Source organism: Zootoca vivipara, chromosome 8 (assembly GCF_963506605.1).
Source record: "Zootoca vivipara chromosome 8, rZooViv1.1, whole genome shotgun sequence".
Lineage (NCBI taxonomy): Eukaryota > Metazoa > Chordata > Lepidosauria > Squamata > Lacertidae > Zootoca > Zootoca vivipara.
Window position 1 is genome coordinate 13,229,096 of NC_083283.1, and position 27,531 is coordinate 13,256,626.

The window sequence follows — 27,531 nt, forward strand, 5'->3', positions numbered from 1 at the left end:
GCCGCCAACCCCACAGGAGCAACCCCACCAGGGCAAAGCAGGTTCATGCTGAGCCACACAGGGGTGAGCCCCTCTGGCAGACACGGCCCTTGGCAGGCTGAGAACACCAGGCTGGGGGCGCCTAGTTTGCGAACCCTTAAAAATTGTGCACCCGGGACCACGGCCCCCCTGGCGTTCCCACGCTGTGCCCCAAATCTACTGCTGCGGACGTGCACAGGATTATGCTGTCAAAAAAGCAGCTACGGTATAGCCCAGGGACACAGAGCCTGTGGTCCTCTAGGAGATGTGGGACTCCAACTCCCATTAGCCCCAGCCAGCATGACCAATGGTGCAGGATCATGGGAGCTGTAGTCCAGCATGATCTGGAAGGCCACAAATTCCCCATCCCTGGTATAGCCTCCTTTGTATTACTTGTTCATTCATTACCCATCTCCTGGAAACTATAAGGAACACTTTTTCTTACCTACTTTGGTAGATACAATCAAGTATAAAGTATAGTGTCAGCTTCTGCGGTAGATAGTCTTACCTACTTTGGTTGATGAAATCCGTTAAAGTGGACCTCATTTTCTCCTCTGAGGCAATCTCAGAAACTTTGATCAGATCTCTCACTTGCTCTAAACCTTCTTCCTAAGGGATGGGGCATGGGGAGAACAGTTGCATGAACAGCATATAAATGTCACCAGAAATGGCAAGAGTTGCTTTCAATTAATGCAATTATTAGGGGGGGGGAAGCCTTCACTGGCTAATTAGCTTAAGTGATAAACGATAATTGGTTCCAGCTAATTGGCATGTATGACACATTTTTTTACTGAGAAGTGAATTTATTAGTTCCTTGATGCATTGTAGACTCAACATAGTTTATGTTAATTAAGTCAGAGGTCTCCAGAAAGGGGACATTCTCTGCTGAGATGTCATGTTATAAACAATCTTCTGTCTCCCGATGGCGGGCGATTTTTGACATGTGCCATACTTTGAGTTTAACAAGGGCCGAATCTTGGCTCTGGCTCATGACCCACTCCCATGCAGTCTCAAAAATATGCAAAGCCTCTTTGACCCCTTCCTTTCCAATGCAAACGTCAAAACTGGCAAAGTTCTCCCTTTATTAACGTAAAGATGCTGTAGCCTGGAAAGTGATGCTATAGTATAGGACAAGGGTGGGGGAGCTGAGATCCTTGAGATGTTGTTATATTCCAATCCATCAGCCCCAACCAGCATGGCCAATGGCAGGGATGGTGGAAGTTGTGGTCCAACAACTTCCAGAGAGACACAGGTTCCCCGCCTCTGCTAATATATTGAGTGGAGAAATAGAATTCCGCACAACATCACTCTCAACTAGCTTCCTGAATCTCATATGGAAAGAGTGCCATTGCAGAAACAGCAGCAAAACAGCAATTTTGAGCAGGAGTCTAGAGGTGCAGAGCCCATCTGACAGCATGAGGCCACCCATCTTTGAGTCCTGCTGATGAGGAGAAAGTCAGGCTCCACACATGCTTTGGATCAGGGCTCTGGTGAGAGGCCGGGGGGGGGGGAGGGACCAGCAACCTGAAGCAACTCTTTAACCTGCATAGTTTCCCAATATTTCTTGCACCACTACTGAGAAGGCCCTCTGCCTGGTTCCCTGTAACTTCACTTCTTGCAACAAGAGAATTGCCAGAAGACCCTCGGAGCTGGACCTCAGTAGCTTTATTACATCCATTTGTTTTTAAAATGAAATTGATGGTTATGTGTTTCTTCTTCTTCTTCTTCTTCTTCTTCTTCTTCTTCTTCTTCTTCTTCTTCTTCTTCTTCTTCTGCAATCACTCGTATCCGAGTAAGATTGTCTCCCATAAACACGATTTTAACAATGGGTCCGTAAGTGACTGTGGAGGCCAATTCTGGATCCACACGTCCTTCCACAGTGGGGACATTGGTTTCCAGGCGGGAGTTGATAACAGTGTGGATTTGCCAAGCGTGCCTTCCTCTTAGCATGTTTCTCCCTTGCGTCCTGAGATCGAGTTTCTTCAAAGCCCACGACACCTTTGGTAAAGGCTGTTCTCCAACTGGAGCGCTCACAGGCCAGTGTTTCCCAGTGTCAGTGTTTATACTACATTTTTAAAGATTTGCCTTGAGACAGTCTTTAAACCTCTTTTGTTGACCACCAGCATTATGCTTTCCATTTTTAAGTTTGGAATAAGTAGTTGCTTTGGAAGACGATCATCAGGCATCCACACAATGCTAGTCCTACTCAGAGAAGGCCCGTTGAAATTAATGAAGATGACGAACTTACGTCCATTGATTTCAGTGTGTCTACTCTCAGTAAAGCTCAGTTGGAGACAACCCTCCATCTGCATTTTGGTAATTTTAGTAATGCCTACTGTGTTTAAAGTCTCCATTGCTATTTTAATCAATGTTTTACACTGGAAACCAAATTGAGGAAAACTTAGAAATGATACACAGGAATCACTTGCAGAGTTAGAAACCTTTTCCCCCACCCACTTTTTTTTTGACACCAAAACCTTAAAGTGTTGTCAAGCTTCTCTCACACCACCGCAGAAGCAGGTCTATGAATATTCCATCCATTTGCAAAGCCAACTCAAGCAAGAGAATTCTCAAGAGAATTCCAGTGTGCAAAAATGCCTCCATCCCGAGTTCAGCAAGTGCTTTGGAGAAGCATTATTTCGATATTCCCGCAGGCTTACCAGGAGATGTGCCATTTTCTCGAGGACGTTAGAAAAATACAGCCTGAAAGTTTGGTCACCCCAAAAACTCTTTATGTAGATACAGGGCTTCTTATCGTCATAGGGCAAATAAAGGTAGTTTCTGTGGAAAGAGAGGAGATAGCATCATCAATAGTTTTTTGGGGATCTGTGAATGAAGTATAGTGATGTGCAAGTATGCAGCCAATTTGCTTCCCATATATTCACAAGGCAATCTGATTGTATGGATAGGCCATTTTCTTCGGATTTGTATGAATCCACAGAACTCAACTGCATCTCTTTGTTTAAATTGGACATACTCGGAAAGATTACAGCGGCACCTCAGTTGCAAATGGCTGATAAAATGCTTTCCCCTTCCATTATTTTTCACTTGAATCTTAGAAAGTCCTGGCTGTGCACCTTTCTTTCTTTCTTTCTTTCTTTCTTTCTTTCTTTCTTTCTTTCTTTCTTTCTTTCTTTCTTTCTTTCTTTCTTTCTTTCTTTCTTCTTCACTGCTTGCCAAATAAAATTTTCTACAAAAAGCAAGTGTGCCAGCGACCAGTTTGGCTGGAGACAGTGGGATGTTCAATTTCCAAGCAAAGGGTCTGCTGGTTTCTCTTTAAGGTATCCAGACTCAAAAGAGAGCAGGGCAATTAAAGGCACAGAAGTCCTGTCCTCTATTGAGTCTGGCAACCCTACCTCCAGGGCTGAATTTCAGCAGGAGGGGGCACCTGTGATTTTATGTAATACCCCCCCCCCCGAGAGGCCAGTTGCATTATGCTTACATAATAGTGCTCCAGAGAAGGCATACAAAAAAGTGTTCATACACTTAATAGCTTTGAGACAAAAAGGAGGCTCCATCAATGAATGTAAACCAGGCTTCCTCAACCTCGGCCCTCCAGATGTTTTGAGACTACAGTTCCCATCATCCCTGACCACTGGTCCTGCTAGCTAGGGATCATGGGAGTTGTAGGCCAAAAACATCTGGAGGGCCACGCAAGGATCGTCTAGTGGAATTGTTCATTAACAGAATAGGAATGTGGCACACTCATAAAAATGGTCCACTCTCTTCTTCCATGCCACTTACTTACCTGGATGCTAATGTCACCGGGGGGGGGGGTGTTTCTCTATTCCTCTTTGCCCCTGGTGCTCAGAATGCAGGGAGAGAGAGAAAGGAAGAGAAACAGCAGGCTGAGGAGAGGAGAGAGGAAGACCTCCTGCTGGAAGGAAGACACCCCTGATTGCATCAGCAGGAGAGCAAAAAATAGTAAAGGACCCCTGGACGGTTAAGTCTAGTCAAAGGTGACTATGGGGTTGTGGCGCACATCTCACTTTCAGGCCAAAGGAGCTTGCGATTGTCCACAGACAGCTTCTGGGGTCATGTGGCCAGCATGACTGAACCGCTTCTGGCACAATGGAACACCATGACTGAAAGCAGAGTGCACGGAAATGCCATTTACCTTCCCCCCCGCTGCAGTGGTACCTATTTATCTACTTGCACTGGCGTGCTTTCGAACTGCTAGGTTGGCAGGAGCTGGGACGGAGCAACAGGAGCTCACTCCGTCATGCGGATTCGAACCGCCGACCCTCTGATCGGCAAGCCCAAGAGGCTCAATGGTTTAGACCACAGCGCAACCCGCGTCCCGTCCAACAGGGTCCAAATTGGGCTCGGAATTAACCACACTATTTTCTGATTTCGGGGTGAGTCCTCAGTTTCCCGAGTCCAATTCTGACATCAAGCAGAGGGGGCAACTCTTTCTCCAAAGTTTAATAATTTTGTGAAACTTGATTGCCATGTAATTTTTTTTTGGGTGCCCCCCCATTCAATCGATTGTAGTCTCACTGTTTGAATGGAGAGGAGATAGAATCCAAGAAAGGACAGGCTTCATATTGGTCACTTGATTATCTTGCTATACGCTCAGCTTTGTTTTACTGTAGCTACCATCCAGAGTAAGGAAATGCAAGCATGCAATCTCTGTCTCTTCCACAATTTTTGGAAATTAATAGCATTTATTCAATTTAACATTGAGTCTGTGGGCAATATTTTTACCACACCTAGATAAGAATTTGCTAGGGGCCACTAGGGGCTCAATGGATTGCCAGTAGCCTATACCTGATTTGCAGCATAGTTCTATTATACTTTATGCCAGGCATCCCCAAACTGCGGCCCTCCAGATGTTTTGGCCTACAACTCCCATGATCCCTAGCTAACAGGACCAGTGGTCGGGGAGGATGGGAATTGTAGTCCAAAACATCTGGAGGGCTGAAGTTTGGGGATGCCTGCTTTATGCCATAAATTCATTTGTCCACAAGAATCCGATAAAGGAAGGGGAAATGCAAAATCTGAAAGAGCTTTGCACCTACATCAAAGAGAGATGTCGGTCATTAAGGAGCGGTGGAACCAGACAAATACCATAGCAGCTAATACAAAGCAATTTCAGATTTCTGCTCTTTTATTGCAGCCATTTTAGACCCGAATGTCTATCAGGCGAATACATAAAAACCCACCATCTGCCTCTCCAAGATAATAGCTGATCATCTACATTCTCTAGTACTGTCATGCGAGACGGCAGCTACATCCTTGACAGCCTCTGCTTTTCATCTCTCTCACCAGGAGACTGTCCTAAAAGACCATTCTCTTCTAGTCTAGTATCGCTGGCAATGATTTCGTCTGATTGTTTTGTTTTCTCAGAGCACATCTCTCTGCCTTTTCTGAAGTTTCGGGATATAGCATCAGGCATAGAGATTAGGAGCAAATGCAAATGTCACATTCCCAATCTCCTCTGGAGTGTTATAAGTTATAAGTCAGACACATGTTCTCCCTGCTACCCCCCCTTCTGCCCCATGGTTTGCTTTAACCATGGTGTATTGTTACCACTAGGGCCATGGCTGGGGCAGACCAGAATCACCTTATGACCAATGCTGGCAGTGGCGGAGGAAAACACTGTGTCACACCCGGGGTGGCAAATTGCCGTGTACTGGGGGGGGGGGGCGTTGCTCGTAGTGTGCATGCTATGTAATGACGCATGCGTCGCTACGTAATGAAGTTGCACATGCGTGATACGTAGAGGGGTATCGTGCCCCCGGCGACTTCAAAATGGAGCCTCTAGCCCCTAGCCTCCTGGTGGAAAGCCCGCTAGCGCAGTGGGTGCGCCGCGCCGAGCAAGGCTTTCTACTGGGAGGCTGGAGGCTCCGTTTTGTGCAGCGCAATGCTGCGCATGCGTGATACGTAGAGGGGGATCGCGCCCCTCCGCAACTTCAAAACAGAGCCTCCAGCCACCCGGTAGAAAGCCTCGCTCTGCGTAGCGGGCAGGTGGCACCCTGGAGCTGGAGGGTGTGACCGTTGGCGCCCCCCAACTCCCAAGCTGAGCAGCGCTGCGAGTGGGCTTTTTACTGGGAGGCTGGAGGAGCTCGGCTTGGGAGTCACAGGGTGGGGTCCCGACTGTAACCCCCGCCCCAGAGTGGAATCCGGGACACACCGCCCCTATCGCCCCCCCCCCCCCGCTACGCCCCTGAATTCTTGCAAATCCTGTACAAATCAAAGCAAGATTATGGGGGAACTTGGGTACCCCTGTAATACAAAGGCTTGCAGTTACGCTACTATCATTATAACACGCAGGCTTTCTGGTTTCAATAAGAATGTTATTGTTCTTATCATTTTAAAACGAATATTGAGATTTTTAATGTAATAAACCTTGCTATATAAATGAATGAAATACTTCATTGCTCAGGAAGTGGCCCTATTTGCACAATACATCAGTATGACTGCTTTACCATTTGTGCTATCAGGTCAGCATGCTACTTTCTTGTCCCCTCAAAATTTGGGCCAAAAAACCCATGCCATCTCCCCTAGCAACTGGCCCCACTAACGTAGGGATATGGATGAATTCAATTTTGTTTACATTTTAATGAGAAACTACTTAATTTGCATTTCTCAAGCCAACATGCGAACCAAAACCCAACGTCCTTAGAAATCTTCTGAATGTCGCAATGCATTTCTCCAACCACACAAAGTGTGTTTGTGTATATATATAGAGGGGGGGAGTGTGCTTTAAAATCCATTGATTAGCAAAAAAAATGATGTACAAAAATGCATTATTTTATAGAAATCGCACAAATAGATTTGTAATGTCAAAACGGCACACCATAATGTGTTTATTCAAAGGAATTTGCACGGAAATGCTGATTGTTTTCAAGACAACATATATATATATATATATATACACACACACACACACACACACACACACACACACACACACACACAGTGGTACCTCTACTTACAAATTTAATGCGTTCCGAACACACATTTGTAAGTCAAAAAAATTGTAAGTCGAATCCCATAGGAATGCATTGGGAGAAAAAATTCGTAAGTCGAAGCAACCCTATCTAAAAATTCGTAAGTAGAAAAAAATCCTATCTAAACCACATCCAAGATGGCGGACGGAGCTCCATTTGTAAGTAGAAAAATTCGTAAGTAGAGTTATTTGTAAGTAGAGGTACCACTGTATAGGAAAAAAATTAATAAATTGTGAATTGCAACAGAAATGTGCAAAACTGACTTTAAAGATTGGGGGAAATGAGAAATTGGGCGGATGAAAATGGACAGATTTGTCCATATCTACTTAGGAAAGACCTGTATCTCTAGAGGTGCAAGTCAAGGAGAGAGATTTAATGAAGCCTATAAGGCAGGCACCCCCAAACCTCAGCCCTCCAGATGTTTTGGACTACAATTCCCATCATCCCTGACCACTGGTCCTGTTAGCTAGGGATCATGGGAGTTGTAGGCCAAAACATCTGGAGGGCCGCAGTTTGGGGATGCCTGCTATAAGGTAAGTGTTTTAGGCTCTACCTGTTTCCCTCAGTGATGAGCGGCTTCTCTGGGTGTGTGGTAGATACCAGCGGCACTGCAATGTCATGTGAAGCTTCTCCTGTTCCCTCATGCAGAAGAGGGGTACCTTCTTCCTCCTCTCCCTCATGACCTTTCTTCTTGCTCCCAGATCCAGGTGACACTCCATCAATAACATTGCCAAAATTCCCTAGAGGTGCAAACCAAATATGGGAGAGGGGTAACAGAATTAGGCTACATCCAGGACCAAAGCATTTAAACACAACTGGAAAGTCAGAATGTTGTGAACGCATAAATATAGGAAGGTTAGGTTGTATTGGAGGAAATACCATTTGAAATTAGGATTAATGATTTATATGAATCGAGAAAGGAATTAATTCTATTTAATTAATTGGGGGATTAATTGGGTGAATGTCTAAACAGGAATTGAACATGCACGATCGATGGAAATAGGAATGGATGGGAAAGTATTAGAAATTAAGAAATTAGAAATTAAGAAAAAGTATTTTACTGTGAGCAGTGAAAGGAAGGAGGGAGAAGAAGCATCTTGGAGGTGGGGGGTGGAAAGACAATTGTTAAGTTGGTCTTAAATTTGAATTAATTTGTTTAAAATTTGGAAAATTAATAAAAATCAATTCAAAATAATAATATGCACAACCAGATTATAACTAGATCACACACACACACACACACACACACACACACACACACACACACAAGATATTATGGATAATGTTTGAGTTTTGAATTCTTAAAAGCTTTCCTCTAGTTGACCCTGTTTCTGAAGATTCCTCCTATACAACATCCTTGATGGTCTTAAAAGAAAATTAGACAAGTTCATCAGTGGCTACTAGCCACAATGGCTATGGTCCACCTTCGCTTTCAGGGGCAGCCAATTTCTGGGGATCACAAGTAGGGAGGATGCTATAACACCCAGGTCCTTCTTCTGGCTTCCTATAAGATTCTGGTTGGCCACTGGGAGAACAAGCTTGTGGATTAGGTGAGTCTTTGGCCTAGTCCAACAGGACTCTTCTCATGCTCAAAGGTTTTATTACTCTTTGCTGTGCAAATACACAAATGAAGTCCTTTCTCATCCAGTCTCTCCCAAGTCCATGCTTGAGTAAATATTAGACACCGCCTTGTTTGCTTAGGAGGCTTTCCCTTAGACACCCAATCTATCAGGGGGGAAAAACACTCAGGTTCTTGAACATGGAGAATGATAAAGGTGTTACGCTGCCACTGCAAACAAACAGGGAGGTATAGCCCAGGTCGAGCAAGGCAGGGTCGAAGTGGAAACATGTAAGAACTTCCCTGCGGTTTAATGACCTGTTGGAGTCTTCCTTAAGTCTGCTTTCTGGTCTTAAATAGAAGTTAGGATGTTCATCTGTAATGCCTGTCTTATAGTGGTGCAAAAACTAATAAAATCACTATTAGAGGGCAGATATCATGACATCCCAGTTGAACAAAGATGATGCCCTTGCAACTCTGATGAGATTGAATCCATTTGGCATGTCCTTCTATACAGTGGTACCTCGCAAGACGAATGCCCTGCAAGACGAATTTTTCGCAAGGCGAAGGCGTCTTGCGATCTGATGGTGACTCGCAAGACAAATTCATTTTGTGAAAAATTCGTCTTGCGAATCGCAGTTTAATTTAATTAATGCGTTCCTATGGGCAAAAAAAAGAAATTTCAATGCATTCCTATGAGAAAACGCGATTCGCAAGACGAATTTTTCACAAAACATATTGACTCGCGGAACGGATTAAATTCATCTTGCGAGGCACCACTGTACTGCCTGTTGTATTACGATACCCAAAGAGAGCTAAAGAGAGCTAATCCAACCAATACTAAGGAAATTACTTGGCCGCTCAGGAACCTTATGTTAAATATCTTCTTGCCGATGATGATCTGACTATCACCAAGCCTGTTGCAAAATTCAACAGGAAATTTCTAATTACATCCACCTCTTGATACTGATGAAGCGTATGTTTCTGTTGTTGATTTTGCTGTATGGTCTTTGACCGCAATCAAGATGGATTGAGTGAATAAAGTTACCTGCTGAAAGTTGTGCATTTTTTTTTTTGCCTATTGTGCTACAGTTTGAGAACAACCTGACCTAGGAGGAAAACCAGGATATCAGAGCGTGTTTGATGTTCCTACACTATATTTATGACTGAGAAATGGCATCTGCAATAAAAAATAAAAAAGAGCAAAACCTTTGCTGACTAGGAAGTGTATCTGATTTCTCAGAGAGTGAGACAAAGGCAATATGCTTTGTAACACATTGCTGTTGAACACGCCCTGGGGGGCACACACAGCTCCCGGAATGAGACAGACCTCTCCAGGCGTCTTCCTGATGAAGTGCAGCCCAGGACGTTCACAAATCAGTCCCGGTGCGCACTTGCAACACGTATCAAAAGACATGTGCAAGCTCACTCAGCAGAGTATAGCAGAAATGATCGTGGAGTGTGAGTGTAACATCCCAAGTGATTTATTAAGCAATATACAGAGGCTCCAATACTTTGGCCACCTCATGAGAAGAGAAGAATCCTTGGAAAAGACCCTGATGTTGGGAAAGATTGAGGGCACTAGGAGAAGGGGACGACAGAGGACAAGATGGTTGGACAGTGTTCTCGAAGCTACGAACATGAGTTTGACCAAACTACGGGAGGCAGTGGAAGACAGGAGTGCCTGGCGTGCTATGGTCCATGGGGTCACGAAGAGTCGGACACGACTAAACGACTAAACAACAACAACAATACAGTGGTACCTCTACTTATGAGTGTGATCTGTTTCAGGGTGCTGTTCGCACCCCGAAAAGTCCGTAAGTAGAGTGCTGCTACTGCACGTGCGGAAAGCGCAATAGAGCGCTTCTGCGCATGTGTGAAGCGTGCAGATTTTTTCTGTGCGCATGTGCACGGCGAACCCGGAAGTAAACACTTCCAGGTTTGCTGCGTTCGTAACCTGAAAAGCTGCAATGTGAAGCAAACGTTACACGAGGTATGACTGTATACAGGACAAAGCAACCATGGCATCCTCTCACTTCTTCAAGAGAAATAAAAAAATTCCTTCAGTAGCACCTTAAAGACCAACTAAGTTTTTTATTTTGGTATGAGCTTTCGTGTGCATGCACACTTCTTCAAGAGAGAGAGAGAGAGAGAGAGAGAGAAGTACAGTAGAGCGGAAGAGAGAGAAGACTGACTTCCATTCTCACATTTTCCAAGCCTAGAAGGTAAACACTGACATGTGATGTAACACAGTCATCAGACACTACTACTAAAAAAAGAGCAAAATGAAATAATTCCCTGAGAAATGCCACTTATGCTCTTTAAATTCTTTTAACCTTCCTCAGAATTCCCAGATACGCCTCACCAGAGAAGGCACGTCCAAATTCACCTCAGCAGAGTTCATTGGCAACCTAGATTCCTGGGATTGCTCAGTCAACAGAGCATAAGACTCTTAATCTGAAGGTCACGGGTTCGAGCCTCTGCATTGCAGGGGGTTGGACCAGATGACCCTTAGGATACCTTCCAACTCTACAGTTCTATGATTCCTAACATTCGCCAAATATTAAGAATACCTCCAGATTGTTATTATTTTGCAGGAGGGATTCAAGAGCATGCCACAAAATTTAGGTTTGTGTATTTACAATGGATCCAAGTACTCTGTTGCCCCTGCACAACAAGTCCACTTTTAAAAAGTATCAGACTCTTTGCAGTTAGGAAAGTGACAAGGAAATGCATTGAAAAGTATGGAACGAATGGATGTTTAACAGAAAGGTGTATAAACAAGATGCAAGCGAATTAGGGCAAGTAAAATAAAAAAATTCCTTCAGTAGCACCTTAAAGACCAACTAAGTTGTTATTTTGGTATGAGCTTTCGTGTGCATGCACACTTCTTCAGATAGGGCAAGTACTGAGTGTCGTATAATCTGCCTGCAAACTGCTCACTAAAGACTGGATACAATCTAAGCTCCATGTAAGCTTTGTGCAAGCAAATCAGGTGGAATGCTCAATAAATAGGTCATCTGGGAGGAGCCCTTTGAAATGCCCCTATTAATGGAACAATTTTGGGTTTTCTCAAAATTCCCACAGAGGTTTCAATTGAGTAGGGTCCTCCAAGTTCACTTTGAATTTTGCTGCTAGAATAATATAGTGACAAGTCTACCTTTGATGTTGGAGAACATGAATTTAAACCAGGCATCCCCAAACTGCGGCCCTCCAGATGTTTTGGCCTACAACTCCCATGATCCCTAGCTAACAGGACTAGTGGTTGGGGAAGATGGGAATTGTAGTCCAAAACATCTGGAGGGCCGAAGTTTGGGGATGCCTGATTTAAACTAATGCCTGTAGGAGAGCTTCACCAGTCCATTATGGCTGTAACACAAAAATCAGCAAGGCAAAGTTGCTGAGATATATGACTGTTATGTATTCAGTGGTCTGTGTTTGCCTGAGCTTGAGCCTGGACTAAGGATTCTGAGCTCCTGTGCTCTGATTCGATACATGATGTCCAATCACAGAACAATTCAGGATTTGGGCCTCTGCCATTGGCCCTTGAACTCTGAGTCGTGATTCGCAGCTTGGAAGTTTAGCCAGCCAATCACGTTGGGAGTGGGAGTGGCCCAGGCTTTCAGGAATGTATATAAGCAGTTGCTTTGCCCCTGTTTCCCAGTTATGTAGTTCAATAAAGGTTCTTGCTGTTATCGCTGTGTCGTACCTTGTGGGAACCCACCTACACTTCAATGACCTTCCTGCTCACAGAATTTAGTACACCCATCAGTATTCCCCACCACTGAAGATCCAACATCCTTATTCTGCTTCCATGGCCCAGAGCTTGAAAGAGGAAAAGCTGATGTGGCTCCAGGTTTACACCAGATCCTCTAAATTTCCCCCCGACCCACAAGCGCAGTCAGATAAATCAGTTTGATAGCAACATCAGCTTGTAGATTCTCAACCATATCACCACCACCTCCTGTTTTTTTGTATGCCACTTTCCCACAAAACTGGCCAAAGTGGTTCACAACCAATCAAGTCAACAATTTAAGTATAACAATTTAAATATATTTACAGGTAGGTAGTCGTGTTGGTCTGACGTAGTCGAAACAAACAAACAAACAAACAAACAAAAATTCCTTGCAGTAGCACTTTAGAGACCAACTAAGTTTGTCATAGTATGAGCTTTCATGTGCATGCACACTTCTTCAGATACACTGAAACAGAAGTCACCAGACTTATAGTCAGAGGGTGGGGAGGGGTATTACTCAGAAGGGTGGTGGGAATGGGTGATTGGCTGATAGGAGTGGTAAACCTGTTGACGACTGTTAACAACTGCAATTGGTCTTACAGGGAAAAGCAAGGGGTGAGATGGCTAAAGAAAGCTTTATCATGTATAATGAGATAACAATCCAATGTCCTTATTCAGACCAGGTCTCTCCATGGTTTTAAGCTTGGTAATGAGTTGCAATTCAGCAACTTCTCTTTCCAGCCTGTTTCTGAAATTTTCAAATTCAAATATATATGTCCCTGACAGTTAAGTCCAGTCGCAGACGACTCTGGGGTTGCGGCTCTCATCTCACTTTACTGGCTGAGGGAGCTGACATTTGTCCGCAGACAGTTTTTTCCAGGTCATGTGGCCAGCATGACTAAGCCGCTTCTGGAGAAACCAGAGCAGCGCACGGAAACACGGTTTACCTTCCCACTGGAGCGATACCTATTTATCTACTTGCACTTTGCCGTGCTTTCAAACTGCTAGGTTGGCAGGAGCTGGGCCGAGCAACGGGAGCTCACCCCGCCGTGGGGATTCGAACCACCAACCTTCTGACCAGCAAGCCCTAGGCTCTGTGGTTTAGACCACAGAGCGTCCCGTGTCCCCATGTCTATAATATACAATTATAAATAATAATATCAATAAATACATACCCAGAAATTCAACCCATACAAGTTTTGCATCAAACACTACAAATAAAGCAATTTAAAACTTAGCAGCTTAAAACTAAACAGGAGAAAGAATAATACCTGACACAGAAATAAAGGAGTAGAAATAACAACATCCACACACACCAGATAAAGCATCTATTTCCAGTCGTTTGGATCCAAAACTCAGCCGTCCAAACAGTGTGGACACTCTCCACTCTGGCTTTCATCCAGAGGGACCTTATGGCCGCTATTATCATGGGCTCTCATTCCACACAGAAGATAGTAGCTTTCCTCCTACATTCTCCCTCAAAGATAAGGGTAACAGTGGAGAAACACACAAGGAACATTCTCTCTCTCCCCCCCCCCACTTACCAACAGACACCTCAAAGCTTATTGGTTTATCTCCAACCTTCCTATCGATCATTGTAGCTTCAAAAAAGGCCCCAAAGAGAAGGAATTCCTCAAACTGCTCCTCATGGATCTGGTAGCAGGTAGAAAGAAAGAAAGAAAGAAAGAAAGAAAGAAAGAAAAAGAAAGAAAGAAAGAAAGAAAGAAAGAAAGAAAGAAAGAAAGAAAGAAAGAAAGAAAGAAAGAAAGAAAGAGCAGTGGGGAGGAAAAAGAACAAATTTGATTTATTGCACATAAAGCTCTCTGCATTGGCTCAAATGCCTTATAAAGAGGAACTTGCAAGAGCCGTATCCATTTTAGTCTTGCATCATGTCAAATTTCTGAGCAGGTTTAATCTGATGCTGTCTTGAATCGACAGCCCACTCCGATGGCTGAATTTGTGTTAACCGTAGGAATACACCTATCAATGGTAACTTGTGGCTAGTTCAGATTGTGGCTGTCAGCTTTTGCCATTCATACCTTGCACAACCACAGATTAAACCACAGAGCCTAGAGTTTGCCGATCAGAAGGTTGGCGGTTCGAATCCCTGTGACGGGGTGAGCTCCCGTTGCTCAGTCCCGGCTCCTGCCAACCTAGCAGTTCGAAAGCACGCCAAAGTGCAAGTAGATAAATAGGTACCGCTTCGGCGGGAAGGTAAACGGCGTTTCCGTGTGCTGCTCTGGTTCGCCAGAAGCAGCTTTGTCATGCTGGCCACATGACCTGGAAGCTGTATGCCGGCTCCCTCGGCCAATAATGCGAGATGAGTGCCGCAACCCCAGAGTCGGCCACGACTGGACCTAATGGTCAGGGGTCCCTTTACCTTTACCTTGCACAACACGTCCTCATCCAGAGGCCTCTGAAATAATGCACTCTGGGAATTTGCGTTTCATGTGAATGCTGCGAACTGTGAGAGATCCTCTGACTCTTTATAGAGCTACACAGACCAGGGATCTGTGAGGTGAGGTGGGGAGGGGAAGAAGGTGTGGTTTCTAAACCAGACAGGCCATAAGCTCTACAGATGTTGTGGACTACCATAATTCCAAGCCCTTGGCCATGCTGGCTGGGTCCGATAGGAGTTAGAGTCCCATAACATATGGAGGACCACAGCCTATGGGTCAACCTTGTAAATGAGATCCACTTTTCAAATTGAGCAACTTTTAAGAAAATTTACCTCAGGCAGCACATCAAAAGGCTCCACCTCCACATCTGTTGAGTTCGTTTTATCCGAAGGGGGCGATTTTCCATCTTCAGCTCCTTTGTCTTTGTCTTTTCCCGATCCTTTTGAGCCTTTGGAGTCTTTGTCCTTGGAAGGGAGCTTTATTTCCTTGATCATCTTTGAAAACTTTGATTCGTGGGCTCCCCCAGAGAGGATCTCCACTGCAAGCTCGATCAAGAGCCGTCCCCTGAAAGAGACGCCTTCGCCATAACCTTCGTTGAGCTCTTGGTGATCGTCCATCAGGGTGTGGTTCCTGGGGGAACCGTAAAGATTGACCCAAGCAGGCCCAAAGGTAGGCAAGAACCCTGAAGAAGACATATATGCAACAAATGTCAAAGGAATGACTGGGGAGGGGAGGGAACATGGTCAGGCAGGCATCTGTACACCAGCTGAATTCTGGGTAGGTATAGCAGCTTGCTGCTTGAAGAGGCAAATTCCTCAACTTAACCACTACTAAAATTACACACAGAGATTTAACCCTTCTTCAATAGTTGGGGTTAAATGCACCCCAATATTGTTGAAAATAATAATAAAACATTTAGGCAAGGGTTTTTTTTTTTACAACTAATTATTCCAGAGATTGCTCAAACAAAATTTGATTTGTGTTTTTTGAAAATAAATTCTATTCGAGTTTATAAAGAGATATAAAGGTAAAGGGACCCCTGACCATTAGGTCCAGTCATGACCAACTCCGGGGTTGTGGCGCTCATCTCGCGTTATTGACCAAGGGAGCTGGCGTACAGCTTCCAGGTCATGTGGCCAGCATGACTAAGCCACTTCTGGCAAACCAGAGCAGCACACGGAAACGCCGTTTACCTTCCTGCTGTATTTATCTACTTGCATTTTGACGTGCTTTCGAACTGCTAGGTTGGCAGGAGCTGGGACCGAGCAATGGGAGCTCACCCTATCATGGGGATTCGAACCGTTGACCTTCTGATCAGCAAGCCCTAGGCTCAGTGGTTTAACCCACAGCACAATCTGTGTCCCATAAAGAGATATACAAAAATCTTGGGGGGGGGAGGGAGGTCCAAACTAAAACATTATTCCAGAGGCAAAAAAGAGAAAGAGAAAGAAAAGAGAGAGAGAGGCAGAGATAAAGAAAAAGGAATAGAAAAGTAATTAAGAGAGAGAGGGAGAGGGAGAGAGAGAGAAACTTAAGCTAAAGATTCTTCGTCTGTCTGCTATACATAAACATTATTTGCTTCATCCACTCCAGTGTAACACCCTATAATAAAGCCACTTTCTATGAACATTTTATCTTCAATCCCCAAATCCAAACGTCATTATTTCACAAAATGGGATTTGAATTGCCACGTGCTGTTACAAGCCCTCTCTCCTATCTCGGGTGGAAAGAGGTTCTCCAAACCACCTTCCGAAACAATGCAATGATATAAAGAAGAGTTGGCCTTCAGAAGCTGGCTCCTTCTGAAAGGCTTTACTGCCCTTCCAAAGATGCTCAGACTTGGGTTCTGCTCATCCTCAAGGGCAAGAGAGAGGGGACCAGAAATGTCTCTATAGCACAGACATTTTAAACAGTCCAGAGTTGTCTTTTTAAAACTGAACCATGCATAGCTCTTCACCTTTATCTCCATCCTGTTCATTTGAGATCTTCTTCAGGTCTATGAAGTGGGTGGCTAAGGCCACATCATTCATGCTCCCTTCGTCCCACACCTGGATTTTAACCCTTCGGCAGAGAGGGGGGAACATCTCCTTAAAGATGACCTGCTCGTGCCACACAGGATTGGCGCAGTTCTTCTGTACTGTAGTTCGGCCCTAAAATGAAAAGTTGTGGGTTAGTTGAGGGATCAACGGGGCTAGTGCATAATCACCCACACAAAATCACCTTCAGATGTTACCAGGGGGGAAGCACTATTCTTCTGTTCCTGTGCATGTTAGTGCTAAGGATTGCAGAGTTGGAGCAATTCTCACATGTTAGTAATATCTTGCATGGCTATTATCACGCGATCACCTTTCCCCAAAATACATCCCCTCGACCACTTCAGTCAGTGGAACTGGCACTGCTACAAGTGCCACATGACACCCATTTCGCATGTGTGAGAGCTTTGTCTTGTGATGTGGCAGTGCCTGTACTCTGCAACGGCCTGCCTGTTGACACCAGGCAAGCACTTGTCTTGACAGAATGCACGTTTCTTGTGCAAGCTGTGAAGAACAGGAGCGCAGAGGTGGAGGTTTTTTTTGCCATGGGTGAAGAGCCTGTTGCAAAAGAGAAGGTGGGTAAAGGACGAGCTGGGTGGAAATGGCACAGAAGCAGAGGTTGGCCAAGCATTTTTCAAAGGAACCTTCAGAACAGTTTGACAGTGGAACAGATTGTCTAGGGGAATGATGAGCTCTCCTTCGCTGGAGGTGTTTAAAGCAGAGGATGGGCAGCCATCTGTCAGGGTTGCTGTAGCTGCAAGATTCCTGGAAGAGATGACCTTCAAGATCCCTTCCAACTCTGACATTCCATGTTCCCACTATTAAATTACTTGATGGGTGCATAACTCCTAGCCTGGGGTGCCTCCAGATTGTCAGTATTCTGCATGATGGATTCAAGGTCATACTGAATCCTAAGGTTTACCAATGTAAGGGGATCATAGTGCTCTGACACCCTAGCACAACGAATCCACCTTTTGGTGTACAATGCTAGCAAAATACATTTTGGTGTCATAAAACTGATTGCCAGCTATGTGTACTGATGTCATACCAGTGTCAAATACTGTACCATGCAAACACAATAAAAACAAAAGGGATTAAATATTGCAAGGAATCCCAATCTGATCTGGATTATGTTCCAGCCCTCTTTGTTACAAACTCTGATTGGTTGGTGCTAGTGTTGACCTTTAAAGTCCTAAATGGCTTTAAGGAGCATCTCCATCCCCATCGTTCACCTTGGACACTGAGTTCTGATGGTTCCCTCACTGTGAGAAGTGAAGTTACAGGGATCCAAGGCAGGGAAGTTACAGGGAACACTCCCTTCCCCCCACCCGTCAGATGTCAAACAGATAAACAACTACGTAACTTTTAGAAGACATCTGAAAGCAATCCTGTATTGGGAGGTTCTTGATGTTTGATGTTTTCTGTGGTTTTTATTATGTTGGAAGCTGCCCAGAGTGGCTAGGGCAACCTAGTCAGATGCATGGGTTATAAGTATATTATTATTATTATTATTAGCCTGGCGTGCTTTGGTCCATGGGGTCACAAAGAGTCGGACACGACTAAACAACAACATTATCACCATCACCATCATTATGTTTTATACCACATTAATGGTCAGAGCATATGCCAAAGAATCCTGACAGCCCGTTGCCTGGTGACAAAGCAGCTAATCAACCAACACGAAAAGGTTGCACTTGTGATCACGATGACCCACTTACCATTTGACCTGCAAATGTGACCACCACAAATGGATCCACAAGGTCCTTGCTGTCGCCCATGAAGGCTTTTGTTACATTGGCCATGATGCTTGAGTTCATTTTGGGAAGCCCTTCAGCTTTGTAGATTCTCACGTAAAATCTGGCCCAAGGCCTTTCTGATGGAAATCCTTTGGGAATCAAGAGGTTCCTGCAGAAAAAGAAAAAGACCACCTCTCTGAAGAAAGCTAAGTGATTTTTTTAAAAAAAGTTTACTCAGACTTAGGAGCAAACTAGACAAGATACTGTTCACGCAATAAGTAATTATGTAGATTTCTTAATTTTTTAAAAAAAAGCAAGTATGGAAGGGGCTGATCCAGATCAGGACTCTGGGAATGGGGATTCCCATTCCCATTGCAGCCCTGATCCTAATGGAGGGCATGCCTGCTATTTACCTTTTAAAAGTCACTTATGCAATTGCTAATTTCATTTCAATTTCATTCATTCATACACTTCCATTCTGCAAAAGCACCCAAGGTGGTTAACACAAGATGAGCGCCGCAACCCCAGAGCCGGTCACGACTGTACCTAATGGTCAGGGGTCCCTTTACCTTTACCTAAGTAAGATAGCAATTGAGAGAAGCCACTGTGAAGCCATTCCCCAGGCTTTTGCATTGCGACTGCCATCTATATATGTCAGAGTCAGAATGCCTGCAAGATCGTAATTAAGTTGTGGCCGTACTTCTCTATCTGCTCTTCTGCATCACTTGCTTTCTGAGTGGCTTGCACCGTGTCTCCTTTCCCTGCAACGCTGATGTCGCACTTCAGATATCCTTTGGCTCCTGTCCTTATGTCCGCAGGGTCTGTGAGGAGGGCCCACTTGTCACAAAACTGATGACCTGGAAATGAAACATACAAGCGTGAATGATCCACTGGAGAGCTTCTGAAATCTCTGCCTCTTGGGGAAAGGGGAGGGGGAGAGAAACACGTGCATTAGCAGCCAGCAAATCACCAGCAATAACTATTCTTTCCGCTCCATGAACAAAATTGGCAACACTCTGGAAAGTAAATGTATTTCATTTATTTAAAATGTTCTTAACCTGCCTGTCAAGGTTCTGTTTTGCTGTCGTTTGTTTCTTAAAACAAAACCCTCCCATTGTGACTTCTTAGCAGCACATCAGATGAGCAAACATAGCTGCCAAGTTTTCCCTTTTCTCGCGAGGAAGCCTATTCAGCATAAGGGAAAATCCCTTTAAAAAAGGGATAACTTGGCAGCTATGTGAGCAAATGAAGAACAAACCCTTATCAAGACCCATCAGGTATTGGTGAAGCAAAAGTTTTTGGAAAGGCCATAGCTTAGTGGTAGAGAATCTGCTTTGCATGCAGAAGGTCCCAGGTTCAAACACCATCTTCTTCAGGTACAAGCTCTGGCGCCCTCCATGGTGGAGTGTCAGGGATTGGCTGGATGAGGAAGTGTGGTGGGAGCTGCCTGCCCAAGAACCCCCCAGGGAGGGCACAGAAGACGATGACTTAGACCCTGGACCCTGGTGGTGGGACACTGAAGAGCAGTCTGGGGAAAGGACGAGCTGGGAGGTGCTAGAAGCAAGGGGTTTGAGTGATCGGTAGTGGCACCCGCCCTGTGGAACGCCCTCCCAGCAGATGTCAAGACAATAAGCAATTATTTTACTTTTAGAGGAAAACTGAAGGCAGCCCTGTTTAGGGAAGTTTTTAATGTTCAGTTGGAGGCCGCCCAGAGTGGCTGGGGAAGCCCAGCCAGATGGGCGGGGTATAAATATATTATTATTATTATTATTATTATTATTATTATTATTATTATTATTAGGGTCAAGAGGAGGAGGGCCTTCCAGGGCAGGGTTAGAGGCTGAGAGCCACACTGTGAGCACAGACTCAGATAGAGAGGAGTCAGAGGTTGGCTCTGCTACACAGCAGCAGGACAGTCCCGGTCCTGATGGCTCGCTTCCCCCTCTGACACCCCAATCAAGGAGAGTCCTGCACATTGCTGAGCAATGAGCCAGACCAGACAGGCCCAGAGGAGGAGCCCCCCCCCCTTCGACACAGCCTTCCTCTGCTTGGGAAGCATCCAAAGGCTGGAGGGGGAGGAGTGTGCAGGGCTAGTGGTCATTTTCAGCAATGTCTCAGCTGCTGGATTAAGGTGAACCAGAGGACTCTGCTGTGTTGTTATTTTCCGTTAATAAAAAGCTCATTACATTCCGTGCCTCCTGTCCTTTTTCCTGCCCTGTGGATGAACTGGGCTCGCTTGACGGCTCCTTGACATGGAGATAGGCATATCAACAACAAGAAGAGACCAGGAATGGTCAGCAGAGAGGGGCGGGTGTACGCTGCATGCCTATTGGCTGTGCAGTTGCTGCCACCAGGAGGAAGGTGGGAGGTGGTGGGGGCATCGTCCCTGTGCAGGTGCACCAGCGCGAGCATTTCACTGGCTCCACCAGTACACCTGCACAGCATCCGTGTCCCTGCTGCATCCCTCTCCTGTAAGTGCCAGTGACTCTGCTGCTGGGAGGTCAGGTGCGCGGTGGCTCCCCCTTCCTGCCAACCACTGATGGATGAGACACCTATTGGCTAGGCTCCATTGCCAGCTATGTGCCCATTAATCACCAAAAGACTGAAAGACTGAATTGTTTGGAATTTTAACACCGGAGAGCCCCACAGCAAAGTTCTTACATACAGTGGTACTTCGGTTTACAAACACAGTTTGTTCCGGAAGCCTGTACTTAACCTGAAGCGTACTTAACCTGAAGCGAACTTTCCCATTGAAAGTAATGGAAAGTCGATTAATCCGTTCTAGACAAAATTAAAAAAATTCCTTCCAGCAGCACCTTAAAGACCAACTAAGTTTTTTATTTTGGTATGAGCTTTCGTGTGCATGCACACTTCTTCAGATACACCGAAATAGAAGTCTTCATTGTATCTGAAGAAGTGTGCATGCACACGAAAGCTCATACCAAAATAAAAAACTTAGTTGGTCTTTAAGGTGCTGCTGGAAGGAATTTTTTTTATTTCGTTTCGACTACGTCAGACCAACATGGCTACCTACCTGTAACAGAGGTATCTGAAGAAGTGTGCATGCACACGAAAGCTCATACCAAAATAAAAACTTAGTTGGTCTTTAAGGTGCTACTGAAGGAATTTTTTTATTTTACCTGTAACCCGTTCTAGAAAGTCCATGGAGTACTTAAACTGAAGCATACTTAACCTGAAGCGAACTTTCCCATTGAAAGTAATGGAAAGTGGATTAATCCGTTCCAGACAGGTCCGCGGAGTACTTAAACTGAAAATACTCAAACCGAGGCGTACTTAAACCAAGGTATGACTGTAGTCTGTTTGCCACGAGCAACCTGTAGTCCAATTTTTGTTTTTTGTTTTTCATGGCAAACCATATGCTCAGAGATCCTGTGAATCAGCCTTGAGATACAACTGGAAACAAGATCACTGATTAACAGAAGAAGGGCCAGATTGAAACTGCGTATCTTACCTGGCTCATTGTAAACGGTCCCCAGGTCTACTCTAAAGGAGCCAATCAATATGCTCCCTATCAGCTTGTTATGCATAACCTGTTGGAGGAAGATGCACGAAGGATTATATGCTTGGTACATGAAGCATTTGCAGAACAGAGATCAAGTATTATTCGTGTAGAGTTTCTCAAACTTGGGTCTCCAGCTGTTTTTGGACTACAATTCCCATCATCCCTGACCACTGGTCCTGCTAGCTAGGGATGATGGGAGTTGTAGTCCAAAAAAAACAGCTGGAAACCCTGCTCTAGCATGACCAAGAAAGGGTGCAATTCAACCCACCTCACCCTGTCCCTCTTCCCACAATGAACATAAGAATGGTACAATGGGCCAGTGCATCCAGCTGTTAACCAGGGACAGCTGTGGGCAGAATTCCTGCATCGCAGGGGGTGGACTAGATGACCCTCAGGGTCCCTTCCAACTCTACATTTCTGTGACCAGAAGAACCTACTAATTAAGCTAATGGCCCATCTAGACCAGAGTCCTTTTCTTACAGTGGGAAACCCACAAGGAGGACCTGAGCAAAAGAGCACTCTCCCTTCTTGTGTCTTCCAGCAACTGGTATTCAGAAGCATTGCTAACCCTGACCAAGGCAAATATATATATATATTAAAAAAACAATCACAAATTTTATTTGAAGATGAATAAAGATTTCTGCCAAGTATTCTGCAATTTGTTCCCACGGAGTGCCTATTTGTCTCATTCTTTCCATTTTATACCACTGACACGTTTGATTTGCAAAGCAATACAGCACGGTAACTAAAATGAATATTTGATTATCACCACAGTGAGCATTATTATCCAGGCAGCAAGTTAATGTGTCCTCTCAGTGCCCCACTCCCTTGCAGCAATCCAGAATCAGATCCTCAGCCGTGACAAATCCCCAAGTCTTGGCAAAGGAGACACGGTTTTTACATTAGCTGAGAATCTGACTTACTTTCTTATAGTCTGAGTTCTGCTGAGTTTTACAGCCTGGCCTTAAGTGCTGTGTTAAGGGTGCCATGCAAAATGCAAGAACCAAGAAGCAGAAAACAGACTTGGTAATTTAATAGATGATTGCCATTACTGTTTACCTCTAAGACGAAAAGGCAATGTTAAAAATTCATGAGCAAAACTATTTGTATAAAAATAGTCAAAACAGTTTTCTGTTTGTCCAACTACAAGTTTCCCCTCTCTTTTATATAATTGAGAAATCTGATCTCATCGCTTCTTTGGTCATTGTTCTCCACACTTCCTGGTTCAGAAAAACAAATTAGTTTCTGGCCAACTAAAGATGCATATACTCACAGAGATCTTGATAATTTTGTCAAAGAGGTGTACTTGGGGTCCAATGAAGTCAAACACAAAATACTGTGGGAAGAAAACCCCCACAGAATTTCAAGTTAATATATCTTCTTGTTGCATCATCATCATCATTAACAACAGCAGCAGCAGCAGCAAAAGGAAGAAATGGTGGATGTTAATAAGGTAAAGGAACCCTGGGAGGGGTTAAGTCCAGTCAAAGAGATTAAGACTTAAGAGGTTAAGTCCAGTCAAAGGTGACTATGGGGTTGTGGTACTCATCTTGCTTTCAGACCAAGAGAGCCAGCATGACTAAATGGAACACTGTGATGGAAACCAGAGCACACGGAAACACTGTTTACTGCCATGGAGGTACCGGTACCTATTCATCTACTTGCACTGGTGTGCTTTCAAACTGCTAGGTTGACAGAAGCTGGGACAGAGCAACGGGAGTTCAACCCATCACACAGATTCGAAGTGCTGACCTTCTGATTGACAAGCCCAAGAGGCTCAGTGGTTTAGACCACAGCGTCACCTGCATCCCTGGATGTTAATATGGGGAAATCATACGGGTATCTGTACATTTTCCATGGCAGGACAAATAACAGCTTCAGGAGGAGGGCAATATAACTGTTTAATGAATGCCAAAGACTGTAGCAGATTAACAGTAACAATTTTATCGGCTAAAAGTGACTAAAACAGCCAAAACAAACTCGTTAATACAGAGTTTTCTCATGTTTCTGTCAGGAACATGCCCCCCCCCCAAGCGAAGGGGATGAGTTAGACTCAGAGAATGAATTAAGTGAATGAGGGACGGGCTCTGTAGATGAGAACTGACTGTCAGAATAGAGAAAGGGCAGTTCGAAACCCCTTCCCGGAGAAGACTCTATTAGCTCTCACGGAGAGGAAGAGTTGGAAGACAGCCAGAGCATTGCTAGGCAATCAGCAGATAAGCAGAGGTCTGAGTCTGGGTTGAGTGAGAGTGAGGAGGAGTGGGGAGGTTAGCCTTTCAGTCCCCAATCCAGGCATTTGGACAAAATCAGAAGGCAATGGAAGGACAAGAGGGGAAAGGCAGGAGTCTGGCATCCTTCCTGCTATGGGAGGGGCAAAATTTCAGAAAGACCAACAAACGTAAATGCGAGCAGACAAGATGCCAGGCTCTGGATGTGTCTTTTTGTAACATGCCGGAGAGTCATTACTTCTTATCGGGCTTGATTGCCTGCCAGAGATCATTACCGTTTCAGTGCTAGTGCTGTATCACATAAGGCATTGCCTGTCTAATCAGGATCACAGCTTACCACAGCAACTGGGGAAATTGCATGTGAGACAAGGTTAATCACATCTCCTCCAATTCTGCAATGGTTCTGTTTTGATTTGGGGATGTGAAGTCACCATCACACAGCAACTGTGGCTCAGGCAACATTGTGTTGTGCACACACTTGTGCGTACTCATCAGCACATACAGAATCCTCAGCCACTCTCAAACTATGGTCCTTGGGATTCTTTATGGAAGACCATAAAGCAGGGGGCAGAGTTGGCTTTGACCTTATTTATTCAAAACCAAGCCAGTTCTTGGCACATTAGGGTGGCCAAGGTGGTGCCCTCTGCATGTTTTTGAACTTCAGCTTCCATCAGCCCCATACAAAATGGCCGGTGCTCAGGGACGATGAGAACTGTGAGATCAACCGCACCCAGAAGGCACTGCAATGACTACTCCCAGAGTTTTATATAATAGAGAAAAGTCCATACTTCATTGTAAAATGGTGAATTGGTTCCTTCTTTGACGGTTGTCTGCTTCTTTTCATCGCCAATTTCAATAATCACAACGGGATCTATGTTCTCACCGACGAGTTGGCGGGCTTCAATGATGGTTATGGCAATCTGTGAGGGTGAAATGAAGCATGTGCTTGTAGCTTCCTACAGAGGGAGGCTTCAATCGTTTGTTATAGAAATGGACAACCTCCCTGCCCTGCCCCCCCCCCCGATTTACCTGATAATTCTGTGATTTCACCTCGCCTTCATGGATCTTTGACTCCACCTTCGCTCTGTTCCCAATTCAGAACACAAGGACATGCATCAGCCTTCAAGATGTTGTGCCTTTCCCATCTTTTAACAACTAGAATGTGATTCATCTTAGCACCTATGCCGTTATGGGTTATAGTTAAAGGCAGGGGTAGAGAAGGATTTCATCTGGTTTGCATTTTTAAGCTAAATTGCATCTCCCAGATTAATATAGAGATTGGGACATCATTATCAATTAGATTTTGCATTTATATGAATTCCGTGGTACAGAGCTCAGCTAACAGAAATGCACCAAGATGCCTAGATCAGGGTTTCCCAATCTTGAGTCTCCAGCTCTTGTTGCACTACAACTCCCATCATCCGTAGCTGGCAGGGCCAGCAGCCCAGAATGATGGGAATTGTAGTCCAAAAACAACTGGAGACCCAAACCCTGGCCTAGATAGATCATTGGTGGCCGCTACAAACTAGTGTGAAAACTGAGGTCATGATGGCCCTCAGAACCAGCTACTGTGTGAAGACATGGCAGGCCTTAGCTCACCTACTTGCTCAGATCAGTGAACAAGCTTGACAGACAACCCAGAATCTTGGACAGAAACCAAGGATTGTCAGCTGGCCTGGTCTACCCTATCTTTTTTAAGAACCTTCCTTGCTGGTCCTACAGTTGCTGCAAAGCTCTATGGTTGGTATGCTGAATCTTGGCTGACAGCGATTATTACCGTATGTGGAATATTACCTATATGATAGGGATGGAGAGAGATTTGATTGAGTTTGCATTTAAAGACAAATCTATCCAGTTTTCTAAAACGTGCTGCAAAACAAAACACAGCCATTCTTTGAAATCTGAATTTGGCAATGCAGTTCTCCTGCCAAGTCATGTGTACAAAAATGCATATACTTGGGTAAAATGTGCATAGGAACACATGATATTAGGGAGAATTGCTTTGCAACGATGTGCGCAACAGGGGAAATTGCATACAAAAACATGCGTGTTAGGAGAAATTTGCAGTAAGATTCTGGTGGGTTTTCACAAGGACTTTTAAAAAACAAATGAATCACAAACTGATATGGAAATGTGGAGTACTGAACTTGAGATTGGGGGGGAAAGGAGGAACAGAAAAAGAAATGGACAGATTCAGCCACCCCTCTTTGGGATTTTGGGGTTAGCTCAATGAAAAAAAATGAAATATTAGGCATGTACAAATGGTTTTATTTCTTCACTTTATATCACTGTCAGAGAAACTTAGCTCCATTTACTCTGCAGCTTTAGCTACGCATAAAACAAATTTTGAAGGCTGGTCCAATTTCCACTGGAGTCAGCAGCTGCCCTTATTCTGACAACAGTAAAGTCTTCTACCTCCAAGACCATAGATCTATTTGTTTCCATGAAAGGCTGTGACAATTACTGTCCATTCTCCATGCCATGTTTGTTGACAGGGCCTATTCCTGGTTCTCCTCCCATCACTCTCTCCTACCCCAGACTTCCATCTAGTGACAGTTCTGTCTCGTGGTGACAACATTTTGCTGACAAGGACATCCCGTTGGACTGCGGGTAAGCACAATGACCAAGAGATAAGCTCTTCGAGCACACTGGCGTTCTGTTATTGACTGTGTCAACAGCAGCAGTGCCTCCCTCAAGGGCAGAGGGACTGGGCGGCCATTTTGTGACTCTGCAGCACAATACCTTTTCTGGAGAGGCCCTGAGGCACCAAAGCTACTGGTGGAGGCTGAGTCGTCATACATATTTTCGCCCTCTTCCCCATCTTGACCTGTAAGGAACTCCTGTTGTAGGCTATCGGTGTCATCATGATCACCTTTGAAAGAACGAAAGAAAGAAAGAAAGAAAGAAAGAAAGAAAGAAAGAAAGAAAGAAAGAAAGAAAGAAAGAAAGAAAGAAAGAGAGTGATTCACCTGTCAAATATAGACTCTGGGGCGGTACCCAACAAAACAGTTCTGTTAGTCCAAGGAGTTTTAGGTGTGCTACTATGGACTTTCCCACTCTCTCCTCTCCTCACATGCCCACTGCATACCCCGTAATTCTGCAAGTGGGTTGGGGGAAACCCAGGAACAGATTTAGAGGGTGTGTGGGATGTGCGTAGAAAGAAGTTAAGCAGTTAAAACTTCTTGCGCTAGTAAAACTGTTTCTGGATACAGACCTAGAGATTCAATTTAGTTGCTTGCCAGTAGGGATACACAGCCCCTGCTTGTTGCTGTTCAGATCCCACATTCCTCAGCTAGTCCCTGTGCACCATCGTATATCTGTCAACTGCCCTGGAAAAACCCGGG

General features: G+C 44.6%; 1 protein-coding gene across 2 annotated transcripts in view; it reads right to left on the bottom strand.

The window, feature by feature from the left end:
* Positions 1–27,531, bottom strand: part of FER1L6 (fer-1 like family member 6) — a 127,472-nt gene that overhangs the window by 74,935 nt on the left and 25,006 nt on the right. For both annotated transcript variants that reach the window (XM_035125519.2, XM_035125518.2), the window contains exons 3-15: positions 26,930–27,059; positions 25,217–25,271; positions 24,976–25,107; positions 23,233–23,295; positions 21,909–21,987; positions 19,137–19,293; positions 18,419–18,605; positions 16,625–16,817; positions 15,000–15,349; positions 13,813–13,921; positions 7,528–7,714; positions 2,679–2,799; positions 527–627 (exon numbers count right to left, since the gene is read on the bottom strand). In XM_035125519.2, the coding sequence (XP_034981410.2) occupies positions 527–627; positions 2,679–2,799; positions 7,528–7,714; positions 13,813–13,921; positions 15,000–15,349; positions 16,625–16,817; positions 18,419–18,605; positions 19,137–19,293; positions 21,909–21,987; positions 23,233–23,295; positions 24,976–25,107; positions 25,217–25,271; positions 26,930–27,059 (1,864 nt within the window). The remainder of the gene's footprint in view (positions 1–526; positions 628–2,678; positions 2,800–7,527; positions 7,715–13,812; positions 13,922–14,999; positions 15,350–16,624; positions 16,818–18,418; positions 18,606–19,136; positions 19,294–21,908; positions 21,988–23,232; positions 23,296–24,975; positions 25,108–25,216; positions 25,272–26,929; positions 27,060–27,531) is intronic.